At 45.7% G+C, this 21,422-nt stretch overlaps 11 protein-coding genes across 13 annotated transcripts in view; 5 read left to right on the top strand and 6 right to left on the bottom strand.

The window, feature by feature from the left end:
• The first annotated feature begins 235 nt into the window (after positions 1-235).
• Positions 236-1,708, top strand: Vamp7 (Vesicle-associated membrane protein 7). 2 transcript variants are annotated; one of them, XM_001361341.5, is made up of 5 exons: positions 236-485; positions 571-917; positions 981-1,209; positions 1,281-1,348; positions 1,408-1,708. In XM_001361341.5, exons 2-5 carry the CDS (start codon positions 714-716, stop codon positions 1,561-1,563), a joined length of 657 nt encoding a protein of 218 aa, XP_001361378.2. In that variant the 5' UTR covers positions 236-485; positions 571-713; the 3' UTR covers positions 1,564-1,708. The 2 variants fall into 2 exon arrangements, with proteins under 2 accessions (XP_001361378.2, XP_033234101.1); XM_033378210.1 differs by having other exon boundaries at positions 551-917.
• LOC4804889 (mitochondrial amidoxime-reducing component 1-like) lies at positions 1,641-3,088 on the bottom strand. Its single transcript, XM_001361340.4, has 4 exons — positions 2,944-3,088; positions 2,262-2,881; positions 1,905-2,191; positions 1,641-1,839 (listed from the first exon to the last, which is right to left on the bottom strand). Exons 1-4 carry the CDS (start codon positions 2,948-2,950, stop codon positions 1,734-1,736), a joined length of 1,020 nt encoding a protein of 339 aa, XP_001361377.2. The 5' UTR covers positions 2,951-3,088; the 3' UTR covers positions 1,641-1,733.
• Positions 3,089-3,462: 374 nt separating this feature from the next.
• LOC6898688 (mitochondrial amidoxime-reducing component 1-like) lies at positions 3,463-5,097 on the bottom strand. The gene is made up of 4 exons (XM_002138657.3): positions 4,806-5,097; positions 4,126-4,745; positions 3,662-3,948; positions 3,463-3,590 (listed from the first exon to the last, which is right to left on the bottom strand). The coding sequence occupies exons 1-4, from the start codon at positions 4,810-4,812 to the stop codon at positions 3,485-3,487; spliced, it is 1,020 nt and encodes a 339-aa protein (XP_002138693.1). The 5' UTR covers positions 4,813-5,097; the 3' UTR covers positions 3,463-3,484.
• Positions 5,098-5,172: 75 nt separating this feature from the next.
• Lsm11 (U6 snRNA-associated Sm-like protein LSm11) lies at positions 5,173-6,261 on the top strand. Its single transcript, XM_001361339.4, has one exon. It carries the CDS (start codon positions 5,263-5,265, stop codon positions 6,049-6,051), a length of 789 nt encoding a protein of 262 aa, XP_001361376.2. The 5' UTR covers positions 5,173-5,262; the 3' UTR covers positions 6,052-6,261.
• LOC6898687 (uncharacterized) lies at positions 6,024-7,211 on the bottom strand. Its single transcript, XM_002138656.3, has 3 exons — positions 6,878-7,211; positions 6,263-6,813; positions 6,024-6,200 (listed from the first exon to the last, which is right to left on the bottom strand). The coding sequence occupies exons 1-3, from the start codon at positions 7,115-7,117 to the stop codon at positions 6,104-6,106; spliced, it is 888 nt and encodes a 295-aa protein (XP_002138692.2). The 5' UTR covers positions 7,118-7,211; the 3' UTR covers positions 6,024-6,103.
• Positions 7,212-7,346: 135 nt separating this feature from the next.
• On the bottom strand, positions 7,347-8,694 carry Hao (Hydroxyacid oxidase). The gene is made up of 2 exons (XM_001361338.4): positions 8,188-8,694; positions 7,347-8,123 (listed from the first exon to the last, which is right to left on the bottom strand). The coding sequence occupies exons 1-2, from the start codon at positions 8,589-8,591 to the stop codon at positions 7,427-7,429; spliced, it is 1,101 nt and encodes a 366-aa protein (XP_001361375.2). The 5' UTR covers positions 8,592-8,694; the 3' UTR covers positions 7,347-7,426.
• Positions 8,695-8,998: 304 nt separating this feature from the next.
• Positions 8,999-12,258, bottom strand: Pex6 (peroxin 6). Of its 2 annotated transcripts, XM_002138655.3 has the most exons (5): positions 12,173-12,258; positions 11,948-12,078; positions 11,384-11,890; positions 10,562-11,317; positions 8,999-10,498 (listed from the first exon to the last, which is right to left on the bottom strand). In XM_002138655.3, the coding sequence occupies exons 2-5, from the start codon at positions 11,966-11,968 to the stop codon at positions 9,095-9,097; spliced, it is 2,688 nt and encodes an 895-aa protein (XP_002138691.2). In that variant the 5' UTR covers positions 11,969-12,078; positions 12,173-12,258; the 3' UTR covers positions 8,999-9,094. The 2 variants fall into 2 exon arrangements, with proteins under 2 accessions (XP_002138691.2, XP_033234100.1); XM_033378209.1 differs by lacking the exon at positions 11,948-12,078 and having other exon boundaries at positions 12,173-12,230.
• An 823-nt stretch (positions 12,259-13,081) lies between these two features.
• Taf5 (TATA-box binding protein associated factor 5) lies at positions 13,082-15,443 on the top strand. Its single transcript, XM_001361336.5, has one exon. The coding sequence runs from the start codon at positions 13,181-13,183 to the stop codon at positions 15,287-15,289; it is 2,109 nt and encodes a 702-aa protein (XP_001361373.4). The 5' UTR covers positions 13,082-13,180; the 3' UTR covers positions 15,290-15,443.
• On the bottom strand, positions 15,378-17,051 carry nclb (no child left behind). Its single transcript, XM_001361335.4, has one exon. It carries the CDS (start codon positions 16,973-16,975, stop codon positions 15,599-15,601), a length of 1,377 nt encoding a protein of 458 aa, XP_001361372.2. The 5' UTR covers positions 16,976-17,051; the 3' UTR covers positions 15,378-15,598.
• Positions 17,052-17,755: 704 nt separating this feature from the next.
• Positions 17,756-18,245, top strand: LOC4804883 (5-hydroxyisourate hydrolase). Its single transcript, XM_033377349.1, has one exon. It carries the CDS (start codon positions 17,798-17,800, stop codon positions 18,137-18,139), a length of 342 nt encoding a protein of 113 aa, XP_033233240.1. The 5' UTR covers positions 17,756-17,797; the 3' UTR covers positions 18,140-18,245.
• Positions 18,246-19,317: 1,072 nt separating this feature from the next.
• Positions 19,318-21,422, top strand: part of LOC4804882 (flocculation protein FLO11) — a 30,904-nt gene continuing 28,799 nt past the window's right edge. The window contains exon 1 of the mRNA XM_001361333.4: positions 19,318-19,415. The gene's annotated coding sequence lies outside the window, so the exon portion shown is untranslated. The remainder of the gene's footprint in view (positions 19,416-21,422) is intronic.

The following is a 21,422-nucleotide window of genomic DNA, read 5'->3' as shown; positions in this document are numbered from 1 at the left end:
TGCTGTCAGACCCATTAAGACCCGAACCCGAAGAGAAAATGCGCCATCTTGAATTACAGTTTCCATGAGTTACATAAAAAAAAATATTTTTATAATTTGAAATCAACGAAGAAGTGTTTTCTATTTATTTAAGCCAGAAAGACTTAATATTGGCAAATAAATTTATTTAATTAAAAGCAGGCAAAATGTACATAGTGTGACCAAAACTTTTCCAACGTAGTTTGTGAAGGTAATCGAAGCGAGCGATAGTTAGTGTAATCGATAGGTGCATCCGAGGCGTCAGCAATTGTTGCTACTTTCTTTGTTAAAAAAAAAAAGACGAATTCTCTGGATCTAATCGTTTTAAAGTGTGCTAGCAATATTTAGGAGTCTATATAAAATGCAGACATCATAAAAATGTGATCTGATGTGTGCTTGGAAACTTTGAGCATCTATAATTGGATAAACAAAATTGTATTGATGACTTATTTAATATATACACGCATGTATGTACATAGGTGCATCTACAACACATGAATGCACTTTTTTATTCATATTCGCTTATTCTTAGTGTGTTGCATTATCTTGCAGGGTCTGAGCTCTGAGCACGTCATCAGTAAGAAGAGAAGCCTTTTGCTGTTCCATTGATAAGCACATCCGCAAGAGCGAAAAAGTGCAATTGACCGGAGACTTGCGTACAACCGCACCCTAAATAAAAAAGCCGATACCACATTATGCCGATATTGTATAGCGTCATCTCGCGCGGCACCACGGTGCTAGCCAAGTTTGCGGAGTGCGTTGGAAACTTTGCCGAAGTGACGGAGCACATTATTGGTCGGATTGGGGTGCACAACCACAAGATGACCTACACCCACGGCGACTATCTGATTCACTACTCATGCGACAACAAGCTGGTTTACATGTGCATAACCGACAATGTGGGTTGAATGAACTGTGGCGGCCCTAAATACATATTGCTAATTAATTATATCTACTTTCAGGAGTTTGAAAAATCGCGAGCTTTCTTTTTTCTGGCGGATATCAAGCAAAAATTCATTCAGACCTATGGGCTGCAGGTGGCCACGGCAATCGCCTATGCCATGAATACGGAGTTCTCGAAAGTACTTGCCCAGCAGATGGTCTACTTTAGCCAGTCGAGTGCTGTTGATAATATTTCTCGTGTCCATGGCCAGATTGACGAACTGAAAGACATCATGGTTAAGAATATTGGTGAGCATTTTGAAGACGATAGTTACTATAGTAATCTTCATGCTCCGTATCGTGTTGTATGCTTCTTACAGACAGTCTACGTGATCGTGGCGAAAAATTGGAGCTGCTCGTCAATAAAACAGAAAACTTGAGCAATAACGTAAGTTAATTCCAACATAAATAAATCTCCTCTAACCGCATTCATTCCTTTATTCACAGTCGGTTGCATTCCGCAAGGCATCAAGAAACTTGGCGCGGCAGATGTTTTGGAAGAAAATTCGTGTCTATGTTGTTGTTGGGATAGTGATAATATTTATAATATATGTTATTGTAAGCATGTTCTGCGGCGGTCTCGCCTGGCAGACGTGCGTTTAGTGCACGGCCAACGATATTGTTTAATTGTTATGGGTCTATACCGGATCGGATGTATATTTGCATATAAAACACATGAGTTACTTTCATTATCTACATATGTTCTATTTAATAAACATGAGTGTACACATGAATAATTATACGATAAGCAGAAGAAATGTTCAAAGACTGATTTACTTGTCCTCAACATACACAACATCATTGGCTTTAACTTTTCCTGGCTGTCGGAGACCCAAATGTATGCCCAGTGCTGGGGAGCTGTAGTTGAACAGACGAAAGCTGATAAAAGAAATGGAGTGATTATAAGTTATTTCATGTGATTGTGTAGAGTTTACGGAGGCCACCTTCTCAAAGTCTTCAACGGTTCGCCGTCGATGTCCCGCTCCGCTGTGTTGACATTAATATTCGGTAGAATACAACGCGTGCAAGGAGCCACTGAACGGAAAACTGCCTCCTCACCAATGCGAACCCATTGCCAATGATCCTCCGCATAGGGCTCGTCTACATCAGCTTTCAATTCGAAGTTACCCCGAAATTGTAGCGGATCTACGGGATTCTTAATTCGAGTGTTTAGATCGGCCACCGATGACAGATTCATGAGCATATAGCTTGTCGCATCGTTGAAGGTGCCCTGCTCGGTTAATTTTGTACAGATAAATATTACTCACAGGCTGTACCCACGAACACTGTTTGGTACCCACCGAATCCACTTGCCTTATGTAGGGCATGTGCTTCAATCGGGGATTGATGATCTTCACGGCCTTCGGGTAAGGGTAATGAACCAGCTTCAGTCCGGTCTCCGTCTTCAAGATGAACTGAGAGAACCACTTGTTAAACCGGTCGCCGCAAATCATAGCATCCACCGGTGCACCCCAAACGGATGTATGCAAATCCTGGCCAGGACTCTGCAAGTTTTCGAAATCAAATTCCAAATCGGGCATTCCCGGGGCGCTGAATATGAGGCCATTGGCCGAGACTTTCCGAGACTTTATCCATAGCATTTGAGGATAGCCCCGTGCCGTCACCATCGTGTTGCTTTCGTCGAGCACCATTAGCGTGCGGTCCCGTATTCCCTCGAATGACAATCCAAGCACATCGCAATCGTACTCGAGGTCTGGTGTCAAGTTGAGTGGAGCACAGGATTTGACCGGAAATAAGTTGATCCGCTGCAGCGTTCCCACGCGCCTCCACTTCTGTGGCATAGCATCTCTGTATTGTAAATAGCGGCGGTAGAGAAAAAAGCTCGCCCCTCCCACCACTGCCAAGCCAACGCCCACTCCGATGAGTGTCTTCGGACTTATATCCAAGCTGGAGCTGCTGTCTACAGGGAAGCAAGTATAATTTCTTGGTCTACTGTCGACCTACCAAATTATTTTTACTTACTTGACATCGTCTTAAAATTTCGTTTAGTTATCACACCTGTTTCTTTCTCTGAGCCAAAAGCTCAACTGATTAGATTACTTCTTTTGTTCAGATCGTGTCGAAGGCTGGAAAAGCCTGCTCCATCCAAATCAATTATTTTTATGTACGAGGATGGATACATTTTATTAAATGTATGGATTTTTAAAATAAAATGTGTAATTTACATTTTAAAATCAATTAACATCCTTTTATTTTATTTATTTAAAGCCCGCAATATGATTGTGCATCCATCCCTGTGCGGGCTATCGATAAGTGTAATGGAAGATCCAGAAGAGTACCGGGTACATAACAGTCGCGTATAATGAAGTATTCGTGATTAGCACGTCTGTCTTGATGATCATCCATATCTCACACACTGGATGATTCTCTAAATCAATCTCAATGGGCGCACCTCCGCATAAAATCAGAATAATTCCAACTATTTCTTTTGTTATAAGTTCGTTTTTATATAAATTCAGTTTTCATTTAAATAACATCACATACATACAAATTATAGATTGATTTACTTTTCCCCAACATACACAACATCATTGGCCTTAACTTTGCCTGGCTGCCGGAGACCCAAATGTATGCCCAGAAGTGGGGAGCTATGGTTGAACGTGCGATAGCTGATTAAAGAAATAGAGTGAGTATAAGTTATTTCATGCAACTATGTAGAGGGTAAAGGTAAGTATATAACCTTTTCAAAGTCTTCAACGGTTCGCCCTCGACGTCCCGTTTTCCTGTATTGTCATTAACATTCGGTACAATGCACAGTGTGCGCGGAGCTACTTGACGAAAAACGGCCTCATCACCAATGCGAACCCATTGCCAATTGTCCTCCGCATAGGGCTCGTGCTCGTCGCATTTTATTTCGAAGCCACCTCGAAATTGCAGCGGTTGCACTGGATTCTTTAGTCGAGTGTTAAGGTCGTCGACCGACGACAGATTCATGAGCATGTAGCTCGTCCCATCATTAAAGGTTCCCTGTTCGGATAATTTTTGACAGAAAAATATGAATATTATTACATATTGCTATGAAAATAGATTTATGAATTCTTAAAAATGGAAGAGCACAATGGAGCAATTTAGGCAATTTGAGGATACAATTGAAGACATTACAATGAGCAGGATCTTACATCTACACTTTAAGTTGATACCTACCGAATCCTCTTGCCTCATGAACGGCATGTTCTTCAAGTCGTCACAAATTATCTTCACCGGCTTTGGGTACGGATAGTGCACTAGCTTTAATCCGGTGTTCTTCTCCAAGATGAACTGAGAGAACCACTTGTTAAGCCGGTCGCCACAAAGCTTAGCATCCACGGGGGCACCCCAAATGGATGTACGCAAATCCTGGCCAGGACTCTCCAAGTTCTTGAAATCAAGTTCCAACTCGGGCATTTCTGGTGCGGTAATTATGAGCCCATTGTCCGAGACTTGCCATGGCTTTATTAACTTCATATGGGGATAACCTCTTGCCGTCACCATAGTGTTATTTTCATCGAGTAGCATTAATGTGCGATCGCGTATTCCATCGATTGACATACCAAGTACGTCGCAATCGTACTCTCGGCCCGGTGTCGAGTCAAGTGGAGCACAGGACTTGATCGGAAATAAGTTGATCCGCTGCAGCGTTCCCACGCGCCTCCACTTCTGGGGCATAGCATCTCGGTATTGTAAATAGCGGTGGTAGAGAAAATAGCTCGCTCCTCCCGCCACTGCCAAGCCAACGCCTACTCCGATAAGCGTCTTCGGACTGATGTCCAAGCTGGAGCTGCTGTCTACAGGGAAACAAGTCTAATTTCTAGATTAACTGGTGACTCACCAAAATTTTCACTTACATGCCATCCTCTTTGTAATTTCTTTTAGTTATCACACTTGTTGATTTCTCTGCGCCTAAAGCTCAACTGATTAGATCGACCCCCGACCCTATACCATACCACCATACAGTATATACTGTATGGTTAGTGACCATACCGAGAGGATGATGACGAAAGCTTCTTTTGTGTAGATCATGTCGATGGCTGGAGAAATCGTGTGCAATGCATGCTTAACTCCAACCCAGTAAATTTTATACAGAATTTGAGCAGATTTGAAAATGCCTTTAAGTCCTTTCTTTGATATAAACAGGTCCGGGCATTTTATTTTATTAGTCTGCTACTCCGGGCCCTATACATTTTTGCATTCCATCCCTGTCAGGTCTATCGATAAGAGTAGTCGCTCATCAAGCCGGCACGCAGAATTGTTGTGATTTGATTTTTAAAAGGAGAGAGAAAAAGAGAAGAAATCTCCAAAAAAATGAATGACAACGAAGCTATGGAGCCGCATACGGAAACACGTGAAGCGTCAGCAGCCCCAGATCCTGAGTTGGATGTATGCAGCGAACACTTTAACCCACTGCGAGCGCTCTATGAGCCAAATTATAAAATAACAGATGTACCTCCGAAAGTGCTGTATCAAAACCTAGCCGCTTTCGAGAGTGCTCTTAAAAAGTTTGGAGTATGGCAACTGAACAAGAGACAGAAATCTGGAACGTCGGCGGGACCTGGCCAAGCAGACCAAAAGTCTTCTTTGCCTTGCACTTCCAAGACTGTGATGGTGCTGGAAGAAGCGCCCCAGCGTCGTTTTGAGCCCCATCAAATGCCAATGGTCAGCACTGTAAACAAGAAACATCAGCGGAATATTTTTACATACATGGAGACGACGGTGGGCCCCCTGGAACTGTTGAAGAAATGCATAGTCTCACCAGCTCTAGAGAACAATTCAAAGTTCCGCGTGCGGGTGGTAATCCGCAAGGAGCGAGAGATAGGTGGCAGGGTCGAAGGCGAATTGGTGGCCTACGATAAACAGTGGAATCTCCTCTTGAGGAATGCCACAGAGACATGGAAGCGGCGAAAATACAATTTTGGAGAGCAGAAACTTTGTGGAGCGCCTGTTGATTGCAGTGCTCGCCTTAGGGATTTAGGAATAGTTCTTCCCACAGTAGAGGTGAAGAGCTTGAATCGAAAGAATGTACAGGTAAAACGGGACCTGCCACAGGTTTTAATACGAGGGGAAAATGTGGTACTAATAAGTTTAATTGATTAAGATGAAGACAACTAGTAGAAATTATCAATAGCTATCTATGTGTATTTTTATATTAAGTGGTGTACTCCATTGCAACGCACTCTTCAGCGGCTACCTCTTGTGAATGTGAGTCGTCCTCCATCAGATGGTGCAAGCTTTCATTGGGATAGCTAGCAAAGGCATACAAGTAAAATAGTTCATAGAAACAAATTAAATATCGTTCAAGATTTACCATTTAGATGGGCTTTCATCGCTGAGCATTGTTGTGGGAACAGTGGCCGAAGTACACTCTGGGCTCATAAGTTCTATTGGCGTCGGACGTCGCTCTTGCAACTGACGCGTGATTTCAGCTGTGCTTAGGGAGACAGCTGAAAGTAGCGGCTGTTGAGACGGAGGTACTGTGGCCGTCAGCTGCCGTTTCCCGGCTGCCTGATGTCCGTGGTTTGAGGACAGCGCTCCAGTCAAAACTTTGCGTCTGCGACCACGCGTGGCACCAACCGTTGGCAGGTGAGGCGGAGTTGCAGTTGCAACGGATGCTCCCTTTTCTTTGTGCTTTTTTCGAATGGTCTCCTTCGGTGTCTGCGAGCCTCCAGCTGCTGTGGACGTGGATGGCGTGGCCTGTTCAGTTTCCGAATCGGAGCTGTCTGTGGCCTCGCTGTCACTTGAGTCCTTGGCGGGGTGCTCGTACAGCAGCAAACGATCAAGAAGGAAAGTACGGTCTCGAGACACCTTTAGTAAGCGCCGCTGATTCGTCTGCAGCAAATCCTGAAAGTACTCGTTTTCCTGCAGGCACATAACAATATAATATAATGATATTCCGTGGGAAAAACTCTCGCCGATCCCTTACATAAATGAGAAACTTCAGTTTTCGCTTCAAGTTCTTGTAACGATCCTTGTAATCTACGGCACTCGCATTATTCCCCGTTCCTGCAGACGCTGAAGATGAACTTTCTGGTGCTCCCCTGGCGTTCGCATGGCCAATGTTCCGCGAGGGCTGTTCCTCATCGCTCTCCTGCTGATGAGGCTCGTCCTTAACAGCGCCCTCCTCTTGATTGGCAAGGGATCGACAGTACCAACCCTCAAGCATGTTATTTTTTTAATGCAATTTGTGTTTGTTAATGTAATTTTCCTTATACCACAGAGATGGGAGCGCAACGATAGGTTAGGCAACGATAATATTACTTATCGATTCATATATATCGGCTATCGGTTGTGAAAATATACATATTTGAACAAAAACTCAACCGAATTAACTGGTATACAGCTATTTGCGAAGTCCTTGAAACCTTTCGAATGTGTAAATATACTTTTCTTTCTATTCTTTCTAGTTGTGATTTATTTAAAACCGAATTTTTTCTGGACTTTTTATTAAAGGCTCTAGGTTTGGTTTCCATTCTCAAAGCTTTGAATATAGCGACTCATGCACCACCATCGACGATTTAATATCTTTCAGTGTTTGGCAGCCGATCAATGCCATTGTGATCTCGAAGTCCTTTCTGAGTACACCCAACATTTCCTCAACACCCTTCTGTCCGTTGTACGCTAGACCCCAGACGGCAGGGCGACCGACAAAGACAGTCTTGGCTCCCAGAGCTAGGGCTTTGAAGATATCATTACCCTGCATGATGCCCCCATCCAGCATAACCAGCAGGTCATTGCCCACAGCCTTCGCCACTTCGGGAAGGGCCTCTATCGAGGCAGGGACTGTGTCTATTTGGCGGGCTCCATGATTGGACACGATGATCCCGGCGCAGCCAAACTCTTTGGCGAGCACAGCGTCCTCTGCAGTCAAAATACCCTTTACGACGATGGGCAGGTGAGTAATGCTCTTCAGCCACTTGATATCCTGCCAGGTTATAGTGGGATCGAACTGGCTGGACACGTACTCATTGATGCCAGAGGCGCCCATTGAAGTACTGGCCACGCCGGTGGCCTTCACACCCTGGAAATTGGCCAAAGTCAAGTGGGATGGTAAGCTGAAGTTATTGCGAACATCGGCACGGCGATGTCCGAAGATTGGGGCATCAATGGTCAGGACAAGAGCCTTAAAGTTAGCCTTCTCCGCACGGCGTACCAGTTTCTCAGTAATTGTGCTGTAATCAAAAAGAGAAGGCAGGACTGTTCAGATATGAGGGCTTTGAAAGGATCTATGCCTACCGGTCTTTGTAGATGTACAACTGGAACCATTTGCAGGTGTCGGGCGCGCCGGCGGCCAAGTCCTCCAGCGATGTGGTCGAGAGGGTGCTGAGAATAAATATGGATCCGGCTTTTCCGGCAGCTCTTGCATTGCCCACTTCGCCATCTGAATGAGCCATTTTCTGCATTGCAGTCGGTGCAATGCCAAGTGGCCATTTCATTTGCTCTCCAAAGATCGGACAGCTAATGTCCAGGCGGGAAACGTCTCTCAGGCACCGGGGACGGAGGCGTAGTCTTCGGAAGGCCTCACGATTTAGCCCCAGTGTAAACTGCTCCCCTGCCCCGCTTCTGTAGTAGTCCAGTGCATTTTTTTCCAGCTTCCCTGCTGCCTTCTTCTCAAAGTCCTCCACACACACCAACGCCATGTCCGCAGTCAAGTTACGTAACAAGTGAATGGAAATGGTGTACAATTTTCGTTAGCACTTCTCGACGCACCGCCCAGAGTCAAACTGAATCCACCGCAGATTAAAGACGGGCATCAACAGCTTCCCCTCGGATGGGTCCATAAACCCACATAGCGATAAGCGCGCTGTCTGCCAGGGAACAACTGATAACAGACACCTGACCCTCTCCTCCACAAACGAAGGCAAGACCGAATCAGACGACGTAGTTTCCCAGACTCTACATGGGGGGTTGCAGTAGATGATCAGGCACTGGTGTTGTGTCCACTTTCGTTTAGCAAGGCCAAGGTTAAATGCTATCACGTACCTTTTATATACTTTAAATTGGTTCAAAGTGGAGCATGGAATGAAGAAGAAAGAGCCAATACCCCTTGGCTTGTAGAACTATCAACAGTTTTATTCAAAAATAATTTAAAAATCTAGAACAACCAATTGCTACACCTAGATAACGATCTATAGGCAGGCCATTAAACGCTGTAGGATGCCTTAAGGTTGTTGAAGTACTCCAGATCCGTTTTGCTTATCGAAGGCACAAATTTGTTGAACGACTTTGTGAAGTCTTCAGACTCCACGATTACGGTCTCAGGCAGGAGTTCCTTCTCAGACAGGTTCCCACTCAGGTGCCGATCTATGGTGCGCCTTACAGCCGATAGCCAGGCATTCGAACAGATGGAGTATAGGTCTGCGCCGCTCATTTCACTCTTCAGGCGCTCGGCAATCTCATCCATGTTGACGCCAGAGTCCAGGGCAAAGCGCTGAGTTTGCGCTCGCAGCACCGCTGCTTTGTCGTCGGCCGTAGAGCAGGGTCCCACGTAGAAGAGTTTATCGAAGCGACCGGGTCGAAGCAGGGCGGGATCAATCAAGTCCGGCCGATTGGTGGCAGCAAGTATGAAAATGGGCTTGCTGGAGTCGCCATCACTCATGCCGTCCATCTCAGCCAGAAGCTGCGAAACAACGCGGTCCATAACACCGCCGGAATCACCCGCCACACCTCGATTCGGAGCCAACGAGTCCAGCTCATCGAGGAAGAGCACACAAGGGGCCGCCGACCGAGCACGGGAAAAGACCTCGCGCACATTCTGTTCACTCTGGCCCACATACATGTTGAGCAGCTCGGGACCCTGCACAGAAAGGAAGCTCAGGTTGCATTCAGTGGCCACGGCCTTGGCTACCAAGGTCTTGCCCGTTCCAGGTGGCCCGTACAGCAGAATGCCTGAGCGCCGTAGGTTCTTGCCCATGAGGTGAACGTGCTTTAGGGGCAGTCCAATGCTGCTCTGAATCTCATCCTTCAGTTTGGCCAGACCGCCAATATCCGACCAATAGACTTTGGGCACCTTTGGCGCACCCAAACTATCGGCAAAGGAGCTCTGCATGTCGCTCAAGTTCTTGGAAAAGTGGGATAGGTCAAGGGAGCTCCTGCTCAACCTTTGTCGGCTCTTCATGCGAACGGCGCTGTCATAGAGCAATTGCAGGTCACCCAGAAGGAATCCCTGTGATTTGGCCGCCACCTCCTGCAGCACGCCCACAGTCTCTCGCCAACTAGGACACAGCCTCGACATGAACTGTGATTGATTTTCTCTCGGGAATAGGGGCAAACGGTCGATTGCCTTCTGATTGTATATCAAATCGTTGAAGGTCTCGCGGGCGTGCATCCACCGTAGGATCTCAAATCGCTCTTCTTTGCTTGGCATCTCAATGCTGATTATCTCCAGAAACAGGCCCTGAATCATGGGCTTAAGGTGCTTGTCGCTGGTCAGAGCCACTACAACAACAGGATGCTTTCGATCGCGAGAGAACAGCTCTTGAACCTGGACTTGGAAGGCCGACAGCAGTCTCAGGTCCTCGTTGCCTTCGTTGTCGATTCCAAATATCTGTAAAAGAGTATATTGTTAGATTAGTCTCTCTCGCCCTCTTAGTGAGACGGTTGTACATACCTCGAAATTATGGAAACAGATCAACAGCGGCTCACTGACTTGACTCTTGGCGAAGACCGCCTTCAGCTTCATCTCCGTGTGCGAAGGTACCTGCGAGACGATCTCGGCGCAGTCTGCTCCATATAAGTGCATGCCGAGCTCCTGGGCGACGGCATTTATGAGCTTCGTTTTGCCAGATCCCCGCTCACCCTGCAGTAGAAACACCGGAAAGATGTGCTTGGAAGACAGGCAGGCCGACTTTTTGGGCAGAAACGCGTCCACCGATGATCTCAGCAACTGGTACGACTTTCGAAGCCCACTCGGATAGTTCTCAACGATGGCAAAATTGTCCAGTACTTGTCGTGGCAGGAAGTTGTGGGCATGCGGAACTTGCACCAGATTGCTAAGACCCTTCGCCACTACCGCCTGTAGCTCGAACTCGCTGCCCTTTGTCTCAAGATGAATGCAGCGAAAGTGGACGTGCCGCAGATACGCGAATATCAGATAATAATGGGCGTAGGCGGCAGTGCCCACCAGTTTGGCGTTCACCTCGATGCGATAGGTGTGGCCGCGATGCAGGAGACGCGGCGTATTAAAGTAGTTGCTTAGGATCAGCTCCGTCACCTCAGCAGGCAGCTCGTGGGGATTGCTTAGCATATACACATGAGCCTTGGTGGCTATGGCGGGTATGGGTTGTTCATCGGCGAAATGTTCCAGTTTGATCCAGCAGTTGGATCGAATGCGAAACCGGTCCAGAACATTGCTATAGAAGTTTTCCTACCAAAGAAAGTGAGGGTCTTTAAATTATGTACTCAAATTTATTGGTAAACAAGCAAAACGTACCTGGACATAGATCCGGTTACCTTGACACTGGGCTACGGGCAATATCTGCGCCACTATAGTGTGTGGAGCCTCTTGCAGCATTTGCTTAATGACCGTTTGAGGCGTTGCATTGTGGCCTGCTGTCTGCTTTGCCGTTCCACTTCCGCCGCGGATAATCAGGTTGACAAAGTTAACATCTGGCGACTCGGCATAGCTATCGTACACATCCTGGCTGGCAAATACCAGGTGCTCCGACTTGATCAACTCATTTTTAATGAGCAGTTCGTAGAGGCGATTCGGTATGGGCGTTAAATGAAACTTGCCCTTGTAATATTTGGCATAGCGCCAATAGACAGCGTATGTCAGATATCCGGGGTAGAAGAACCAGGGCCACTTGGGCACCAACAACTGGACCGCGGAATTGTAGCCTTCTATCAGCTCCTGCATGCGTCCCGCGTAACTGTATCTTGGCTGGCCAGGATCCAGCTGATCCACGGAAACGGACGAGCGCTTGACGGCGACCTTTTTCTGCGAGTGGCCAGAGAAATTTTATTTCTGTGTCTGGTTACTCAATAATACACCTACCGCATTAACATTTTCATTCATTTTTACCAAACAGAGACAAACACAATACAATCTACAGGTGCAAGGGTTAGATACCGTGGATCGGAGAGTCAAAGTTCAAGGAGTTGGAGGAAGGACAGCACACAGATACACTAAAATAAGCAATTGACAGTTAGGCTCTCGTACCAAAAAAGCTTATTACGCTTAGTACTTTACGATTTATTATCATTTAACGCTTATTTTTACCTTTTTTATTATTACTCTCCTCTTCATTTTCTCTTATAATCAGTGGACTTATCGATAAAATATACCGTCTTATTTAAAAAATATACCGTAAATATACTGACGAATTCAAGTTCTATGTTACAAATTCCCTGTTTTTGATCTTTCGTCGAATATTCCCAGCTATATAGAACATTTAGCCATTTCCAGACTCTTTAATAAGATTGATGAATCAATTTTCTACTTGATTGGCTTAATTTAAATAATTGCTTTGATTGGATTTTGCTTAAAAAAGGCTTTAGCGAAAAAGGCCAAACAAATGAAACGTAATAAACCGAAGAGAAAAATCGTTCCAATTGTTCAATTTCTTTATTCCGTTGAATAATGCTTCCTAACTAAAACCATTAGCTCTGCCCACATAATTTTAGGCCATTAATGAATACATTTTCTACCTGATTGAATACTTTTAAGTACTCTCTTTTATTGTATAGTGTAGAAAACAAGGTTTAAGCAAAAAAGGTCAACAATAAAACAGTGGCAACGTAAGTGAGTATGAAATGTCACTCCAACCGGAGTTTGGGTTCAGCTACACCCTATTTCGTTGATATATATGAAGAAACTGGTTTCCAAGCTGTTTTAAAACGTAATTAATATAAAAATGATTTCAGATTGTAATGTTTGGGACATATTAATGCATATGATTAGGGTCTTGTAAATATAGCTCGATCTCGATACCCATTCTTGGTTTCTGTAAGAAGACCAAAACCTTCAAAGTATCCTTGAAATACCTTTAAAACAGAAACTGACTAGTTTTGGCCTTTATTGGAATTAGACGACAAACATTTTCTCAGTTCTATAACATCCATTTCCCAGGGTATTTTGCAAAATGCTCAATCCGCGCAATACAAAAATACCGTAAATTGGCACCACCGATAATATGGATGTTATCGGTTGAGAGTGCTGTCTGGCAACTCTGCAGACTCGGCAAAACAAAATAGTACAGAAGCGTAAAAAATTCAATTTTTTTTTTAAATGAGCCTAGAAATGAGCAACACAAATGGTGGAAACGGCATCCAACGCTCCCAAGACAAGCGCGAGCTGCTCTGTCTCCTGAAACTTCTAAAAAAGTACCAACTGAAGAGCACAGAGGAGCTGCTCTGCCAAGAGGCCAATGTGAGCGCTGCGGATCTGTCGGCAATCAGCGAAACAGATGTACAGCAGGTACTCGGCGCTGCTTTGGGGCTGGGCGAGGGGGAGAAAGAGCCGCCGCGGCCTGCTCCGGTGGAAACAAAGCAGACGGCGGTGACTGAGGCCAATGCGGCTGAGGCATTGGCCAAATTCATTGGAGACGACAGCTTCGACGCCCAGCAGCACGAGCAGGCCTACGAAGATCTGCGCTCATTCGTGGAGGATTCGTTGGACATATATAAGCATGAGCTGTCTATGGTATTGTATCCCATATTGGTGCAAATCTATTTCAAGATGCTCGCCATCGGACAAAAGGAAAAGGCACGCGCGTTCATCGAGAAGTACAAATCCGATCTCGACGGCTACTACATAGAGGGGCTTTTCAACTTGCTGCTGCTGACCAAACCGGAGGAGCTGCTGGATAACGATCTGGTCGTTGCTATGGAAATGGATAAGTTTGTCATTCGGATGTCCAGGGACTCCCATTCGCTGTTCAAGCGTCACATCCAGGACCGCAGGCAGGAGGTAGTGGCAGATATCGTGGCCAAGTATTTACATTTCGATACATATGAAGGCATGGCTCGAAACAAGCTGCAATGCGTTGCCACAGCAGGCTCCCACATCGGAGAGGCCAAGAGGCAAGACAACAAGATGAGGGTGTACTATGGCCTGCTCAAGGAAGTGGACTTTCAAACGCTGACCACGCCAGCTCCGGCTCCAGAAGAGGAAGACGATGATCCGGATGTTCCAGATCGCCCGAAGAAGAAAAAGCCCAAAAAGGATCCGCTGCTGTCCAAGAAATCCAAGTCGGACCCCAACGCTCCTTCCATAGATAGGATACCCTTGCCTGAGCTCAAGGACTCTGATAAGCTGCTTAAGCTAAAGGCCCTGAGGGAAGCCAGCAAACGCATGGCCCTCGGCAGAGACCAGCTTCCCTCCGCAGTGTTCTACACGGTACTTAACTCCCAACAAGGCGTCACTTGTGCCGAGATCTCAGAGGATTCCACAATGGTGGCCTGCGGATTTGCAGACTCCAGTATCAGGATATGGTCCCTGACGCCCGCCAAGCTGCGCACCCTCAAGGAAGCCGATGCTCTGAGGGAGCTCGACAAGGAGTCTGCGGATATTAATGTACGCATGCTGGACGACCGGAGTGGGGAAACAACAAGGAACTTCCTGGGTCACACAGGGCCTGTCTATCGCTGTGCCTTTGCGCCCGAAATGAACCTGCTCCTATCGTGCTCCGAAGACAGCACCATACGATTGTGGTCTCTTCTCACGTGGTCCTGTGTTGTGACCTACCGCGGTCACGTCTACCCCGTCTGGGATGTTCGATTTGCCCCGCATGGATATTACTTTGTGTCATGCTCTTACGACAAAACGGCTCGTTTGTGGTCGACAGACTCCAATCAGGCCCTCAGAGTCTTCGTTGGCCACCTATCAGACGTGGACTGCGTCCAGTTTCATCCAAATTCAAATTACGTGGCCACTGGCTCCAGTGATCGGACTGTGCGGCTCTGGGACAACTTGACGGGCCAGTCGGTGCGTCTAATGACGGGTCACAAGGGATCTGTCAGTGCCCTTGCTTTCTCCACCTGTGGACGCTATTTAGCCTCTGGTTCCACCGACAACAACATCATAATCTGGGACTTGTCGAATGGTTCCCTCGTGACCACCTTACTGAGACACACCAGCACCGTAACGACGATAACCTTCAGCCGCGATGGAACTCTTCTGGCAGCCGCTGGCCTGGACAACAACCTGACCCTCTGGGACTTCCACAAGGTCACCGATGACTACATCAGCAATCACATTACGGTGTCGCACCATCAGGATGAGAACGATGAGGACGTCTACCTGTTGCGCACGTTCCCCAGCAAGAACTCCCCCTTTGTCACCCTTCATTTCACGCGCCGCAATCTCCTCATGTGCGTGGGACTCTTCAAGAGTTAGGCCGCAGTTTAGTTTATTAAATATACGTAACGTAGGCTTAAGGATTCAGATGATGTTTTACCATATTATAAAGTTAGCAAGTGTCTGATTATCAAATTAAAACCAACCTGATTTATTTGATCTACATACATATATAATAAATGTCAATTCTGTACATTTCTACTCTATTTTGGATAAGGCTAAAGGTTAAACGACTGATACGTTTTGGATCCTTACATAATATCCATATATAGTTATTAAATGTTCTTAAATCGTGAATACAAAACATCAGCATATACATTCAATGAATACGCCACTACGCCAGGAATCCTACGCCTCTGAATCTTCAATACCAAATGTCCGACGCACTGCTACCGAGTTCTTTATGTTGTAGATTGCACACCGAGGAGGCTTCTCCCCACCGAATGCCAGCGTGTAGGGATCTTCCGGGCACTGACGCATGCACTGCAGACGACCCATGTTGAACTCGTGCTCGTAGACGTGCTTCGCCTCGGTGCCGTTGAAGTTCCAGACTTTCAGAGTGCCCTCAGTGGAGGTGGAGGTGAGCAGATTGGGCATTTGGCTGTTGAAGCACACTCCGGAGATTTCCTCGCTGTGGGCTTTCACGGACCACAGGATTTGGTTGGGTGTGCGCTTATCGGCATAGTGGAGACTACCGTCGTTGGTGCCTATGATGAAGTAGTCGGTTTGAGTCGGGTGCCAGAGAACCTTCTCCACCTCGCCGTCCACTTTCCATTGGATGCTGGACGAGTTCACGGCATCAGCGTCGCGGCAATCGAAAAGTCGCACAAAGCCGTCAGAACATCCGGTTAGAATGCTCTGAGCCTCTGTGGGGTGGAACTCTAGCGACTGGACTTTTTCCTCAAAAGCGGTGATGGTAGTGTGCGGTTGTCCCTCATCCATATCCCAGAGAATCAACGTCCGATCGACTGAGCCACTGGCCAGGATGTGCTCGAAGTTACGGTTCCACGAGAGATCCAGAACGGCATCTTTGTGGCCATACTGCTCCTTCTGGTGTTTGCGACTGCCCTTGGAGCCCAGCTTAAAAGTGGGCTCAATGGAGTCCTGAATATCCAAGTCCCACACCGTTATGATCGGGTCCATGCATCCAATGGCGCACATGTTGCCGGCCTTGTCGCTGCCTGCATCGTGGTTCATCCACTCGATACAGAGTGGAAAGCTCGGCAACAGGAAGTCGTGGTGGGTGTAGAGAGCCTCCTCCTCCTGATTGAACACCCACACCTCCATGGAGGCGGCGTCGTCCTGGACATGACCCACGAGAATCAAGTTGTCACTGGGCTTGATAACCTCGTCCTCAGCTTCAGAGTCTTCGTCTTCATCGGGCACCTGCTCACCGGCATCTACTATGTTGGCCAAACTTGTGACCGTCGCGTTCTCCTCGTTGTCATACGCATTGAAGTCAAACTCGTCCTGGGGATTGCGATTCTCGCTGTTGGCATCGTCATTGTCATCGTCCACGTCCATGCCGGCGCCAGCATCTGCCGTCTCATCCCCTTCATCATCACTGTCCTCTTCCAGCTCCTGCTGCGTGGCGCCGATGATTCTAGCCAACTCGCCTTGGGTCAGCACAATCTTATCGGGTCGATCCTTGGCAACGCCGCGCGGCACAAAGCACAACGCGGGCACAAAGTCAATGCTTGCCTCGGGTGGTCCTTCCTCAGCCATTCTAATTGAAAATTGAAATTGTTTGAAACTGAAATCCACGCCAAACGAACAACACGTGCAGATCAGTTCGATAACTAACTTAGCACACTTAAGCCCCCTCTATTTAAACAGTCAATGGCGGTAAAAATGGCTGATTGTAAATTCTTTTTTTAGATCCATTCCAGCTTTCCTCTGAGCTTTAAAAAACAACGATTTGTATCTCCTGAACTGCGCTTAAACTAAAATGATTAAATTGGCATTATTTTCGGTGTAATATTAAAATAAACCCTTGGTCCACAATGGGTTAATCGTTCTCCGTTAATGGACACCATTGGAAAGAACAGAGATAGCCTTTGACGGCTATGGATTTTTTTTTTAAATAATAGATACATTTTTTTTGATGCAGACGGACATAGAGACATATCTTTATTGACTATTGATGCTGACAAAGAATATATGCATATACTTTGTCGGGTCGGAAACGTTTCCTTTTGTGTGTTACTTCCATTTCCTCCTCAAATCGAATATACCGACTAAAACTGTAAACAAGTATACCCTATTCAAATCCTATAAAAATAGGACCGCTCTACATTGTACGGCTTTGAATTCTGTTGTTGCCAAAGCAACAAATGGTACTTGTAGTTACAAAGTTTATGGTTACAAAATAAATATCTTTATCTTTCCTAACCTTATGCAAAAATGCACTCAAAGATTTAGATAAACTGCTAGTATAACATATGTGTTGGTATTGTTTATTGTTCACTGAAATTCTTTATCTTTAGCAGTACTTGGCGCGAGATCAGCGTAGCAGTGACTTTTGTACGAACGCGGCATTCAGTCGCAATGGACGGACGTAAATTTTCCACACACGTACTTGATACTTCGGTAGGAAAGGCTGCCGCAAGTGTTAGAGTAACGATTTCTGTCCTGGATGAGATTCAAGAGTGGAGATCCCTCCGAGCAGCCCAAACCAATGCAGACGGTCGTTGTCAACTTTTGGAGGCCGGGGAGTTTCCCAGCGGAGTCTACAAGCTAACGTTTCATGTGGGATCCTACTTCGCAGAGCGCAATGTAAAAACACTGTATCCAGCTATAGATATCATTGTGGACTGTAGTGAAAATCAAAACTATCACATTCCTTTGCTACTTAATCCCTATGGATACTCCACATATCGGGGTACATAGATGTGGCGGCCAGTGTGTAGAATCAATACAAAAATCATTGTGAATTATTATTAAAATAAACCAGAAAAAAGGAAATTAAAATAAAGTGGCTCTAAATAAAATTAATGTTTATTTCAATCGCTCTGGTCCAGAACATTATGTTAGACAATCTTTTTCATGGGGCATATAAATCATTGAACATTGGACCATTCAATTTAACTTAATAAGTCTTGATCTTTTCTTTTGAAGGTCTCGTTAATATCTTGGATTTGCTTCAAATTAATAAATTACAAAATTTAATCCGTTGATTCGATTTTTGAAATACTAAAACGCTTTAGCTCATTTTGTCTCTACTCATAATAGCGTTGTAGCTATTTCGAAACGGTCACACTGTCTCTAAATAAAAATAAAAAAATAATTGGTTTGGCTCTGTGGTCACACTGCTGTTGTATCTTTCGGATCGCGCTCCGCTGTCGGTTTTTGAAACAGCGATTGGCTTTTGTGAGTGCCGGTAGTTTTTGAATACAAAATATCCACTTAGTTTACATTATAAAATATACTATAATATATAATAGTAGTGACAAGTGCGGTATCTAGTGCACGAGCATCCTTTTGTTCATCTGCGTATCGGCTCTGCCTGCCCCCCACACAGAGGCGCAACAGTTTGTTCTCGCAGGGCGCAGAGCGAGTGAAGAATATATATGGAAATGATATCCGTGTGTTATTGAAGATTGAAGAGTTAAACAAGAAGCTGAGTTTGTTATTGGAAAGTACATACAAGCACAGTCACGCTAACACGGATAGATAGATACGCTATACCTACACGCGCCCCACAGCCAAGTGAACAAATCCCCAACAAATCTTAAACCAGTTTCAAGATACATATTCTTGGTGTCAGTGTGTGCATGTTGATTTTTTCTGGCATTGTTTTCGTTTGGTGTTTTGTGGCTCTGCATCTTTTTTGTGTACCTTTTCGCCTGTTTCTGTTGTTCGGTTTCCCCCTAATCGCGTTTCAATTTTCTGGCTGCCCCTGCCCCCACCGCCGCCCCTGCCGCAGTCGCTGCTGTTGGCTCTCGTCCAGGTCGGGGTCCAGCAAGAGCAACAAGTACCCGGGGGCTCTCAGCTCGCGTCTCGCGTCCCGAACATACGAAAAGACAAGCCAACAGCAACAGCTCAGCCTCTAACGTAGTGTGCCCCCCCCCCCCCCCCCCCCCCCCCCCCAATCGGTCCAATTTGAATGCGGTCCAATTCAAAGCAGCTCGAGAACCGGAGTATCTCGCACGAACATTTCTGAAAGGTAAGCCATGAACATACCATATATTATTTGTATCTTTTGATCTATTTTTATCTTAAGCCTTTTGTTTTATAATCAAATACGAATTTAATTTCTAATTTTAATACATACAATTTGTAAAAACTACAGGCAGAATCTGTTTCTCTCGATTTGGGGCTTATTGGTCTCAAATTGCGTAAAGTATTGTGTAGATTGCAAAAGTATGTTAGAACTTCTTGAACTGTTTAGAGATTATCTCGTTAGTTCGTTAATTGGCTGAGGGCCCTGCTTACAACATCCCAAAACCTACCTACACAACAGATACATACATACCTTATTACCTCACCTTCAGTGGGTCATTTGACACAATTTCGTTTATCTAATAATTGAAAGGTAAAAAATTCAAATGCAATCAAAGTGACAAACCGCCAGCGGTCAATTAATCGAATCAAAAAACAAAAACAATAAAATGAAAGAAACCAAAAAACCCGAAAAAGATATGTAATTGATAATCGATTCGACGATAAACACTTTCCAGGCCCGCAGCTCTATCCGACCACCAATCATTAATAACTGTAGTTTAAAAAAAGATGAATATATTGAATGGTACCGTTAGAAGCGACGCTGGAAAAGTGTCAAAAATGCTAGCTTACACGTAAATGGATATAATTTGCATTGACGCAACACAAAAACCCAATATCCAACGATCGTTAAAAGCTGGCGGCAGATTAGAGAGCGGCTAATCGCACGGGCGGTCAAAACTGCAGAAAAAAGGCCGCAGAAGCAGCAGAGCCCAAGAAGAAACTGAGGAACAGAAAAACCTTTTAGTCATCGAAGCTGGGGGCAGCTCAGTCGTCCCTGCTTGAGCATGTCTATACCCTTGCGGAGGAGGATAGGGTGCCTTTACTTTTGCCAGAGCTTTGCAACGCAGGGAAGGTACAATCTTTTCGAAAGCCTTTACTGCAGATCCATTAGAGCTAGAAGACCGATCAGTTGAAAGGAGTTATTATTATCTAAAAATGTAATTATGCAGAACCACTATAAGTATGTATCATCCAGGGCAAGGGCAAGGGCATCTGAGGCTTCGGCTCGAGAAGCTTGCTTGGTTGGTTGGTGCTCTGCTCGGCTCAGCTGACGTCGCAAAATGGCAAGAAGCCTCTCTGCCGTCCACTCTCGCTCTCTCTCTCTCTCTCTCTCTCTCGCTCTCCCTCTCTGTCTAGCTGAAATGGCAAGAGCAAACAGGAAATGAACCCGCATGCACTTTTTTAAGTACCTTTCGTTCGAATTCGCTGGCCGATTGCATCGGCTATGGGCGGGAGCTGGAGCTGGAGCCCGGCCAGAGCTTGGTCTTGGGCTCAAGTATATTTTGTCGTCTTGTGTTTCTTGGTTTGTTTTTATCAATACCGTGTGTTCCGTTTAGGGTTCCACTGGGGTATACACAATGTTTACCCGCAATCGAATGGTCTTTTCAGAGTGGAGCATCCGGGGGGAAATTTGATACTGTCCTCGTTGCGGTGGATATTCAATAGTCTTCCATAAATAGTCGAAACCTTTCAGCAAAAATCTATAGGGTGTTGCCCATGATGGGTATCACCTAATCGAATCCTCGACAAAAGCATACATGTTGTTGTTGTTTTTTGTTGTTGTTAATTTGCAAGCATTTTCAGACCATTTCATTCCACTTGGGCGTAGGTAGGCCCAATGTTTGTGCACAAGTATGTGTGAGCCAGTATGTGACAAACCAACCTGTTCGTGGCCAAGGGAATGAGTCAGCTGGGAGGGGTGGGGGGGCCACACTCCAAGTAGCGCCCCGCTTTCCGATGAACGATACAAGACTCAAGTGTTTGCTGAGGACAGCCATGTGTCTGTCTTCCCTTTTGACCTGCCCTCCAGCGTTTATCCATCGACGGTTTTGATTATTTTTATGCCCATAGCAATGTCTCATATTACCCGGAGAATGAAGCTGTCTCTCCACTTGCCTCTCTCCTGCCTTCCTTCTTTTTCTTTACCCTCCTTGCTGTTTTTTCCTTT

Source organism: Drosophila pseudoobscura, chromosome 3 (genome assembly GCF_009870125.1).
Source record: "Drosophila pseudoobscura strain MV-25-SWS-2005 chromosome 3, UCI_Dpse_MV25, whole genome shotgun sequence".
Taxonomy (NCBI): domain Eukaryota; kingdom Metazoa; phylum Arthropoda; class Insecta; order Diptera; family Drosophilidae; genus Drosophila; species Drosophila pseudoobscura.
Note: the sequence above shows the minus strand (reverse complement) of the source record. Positions and strands in the feature narration are given on the sequence as shown.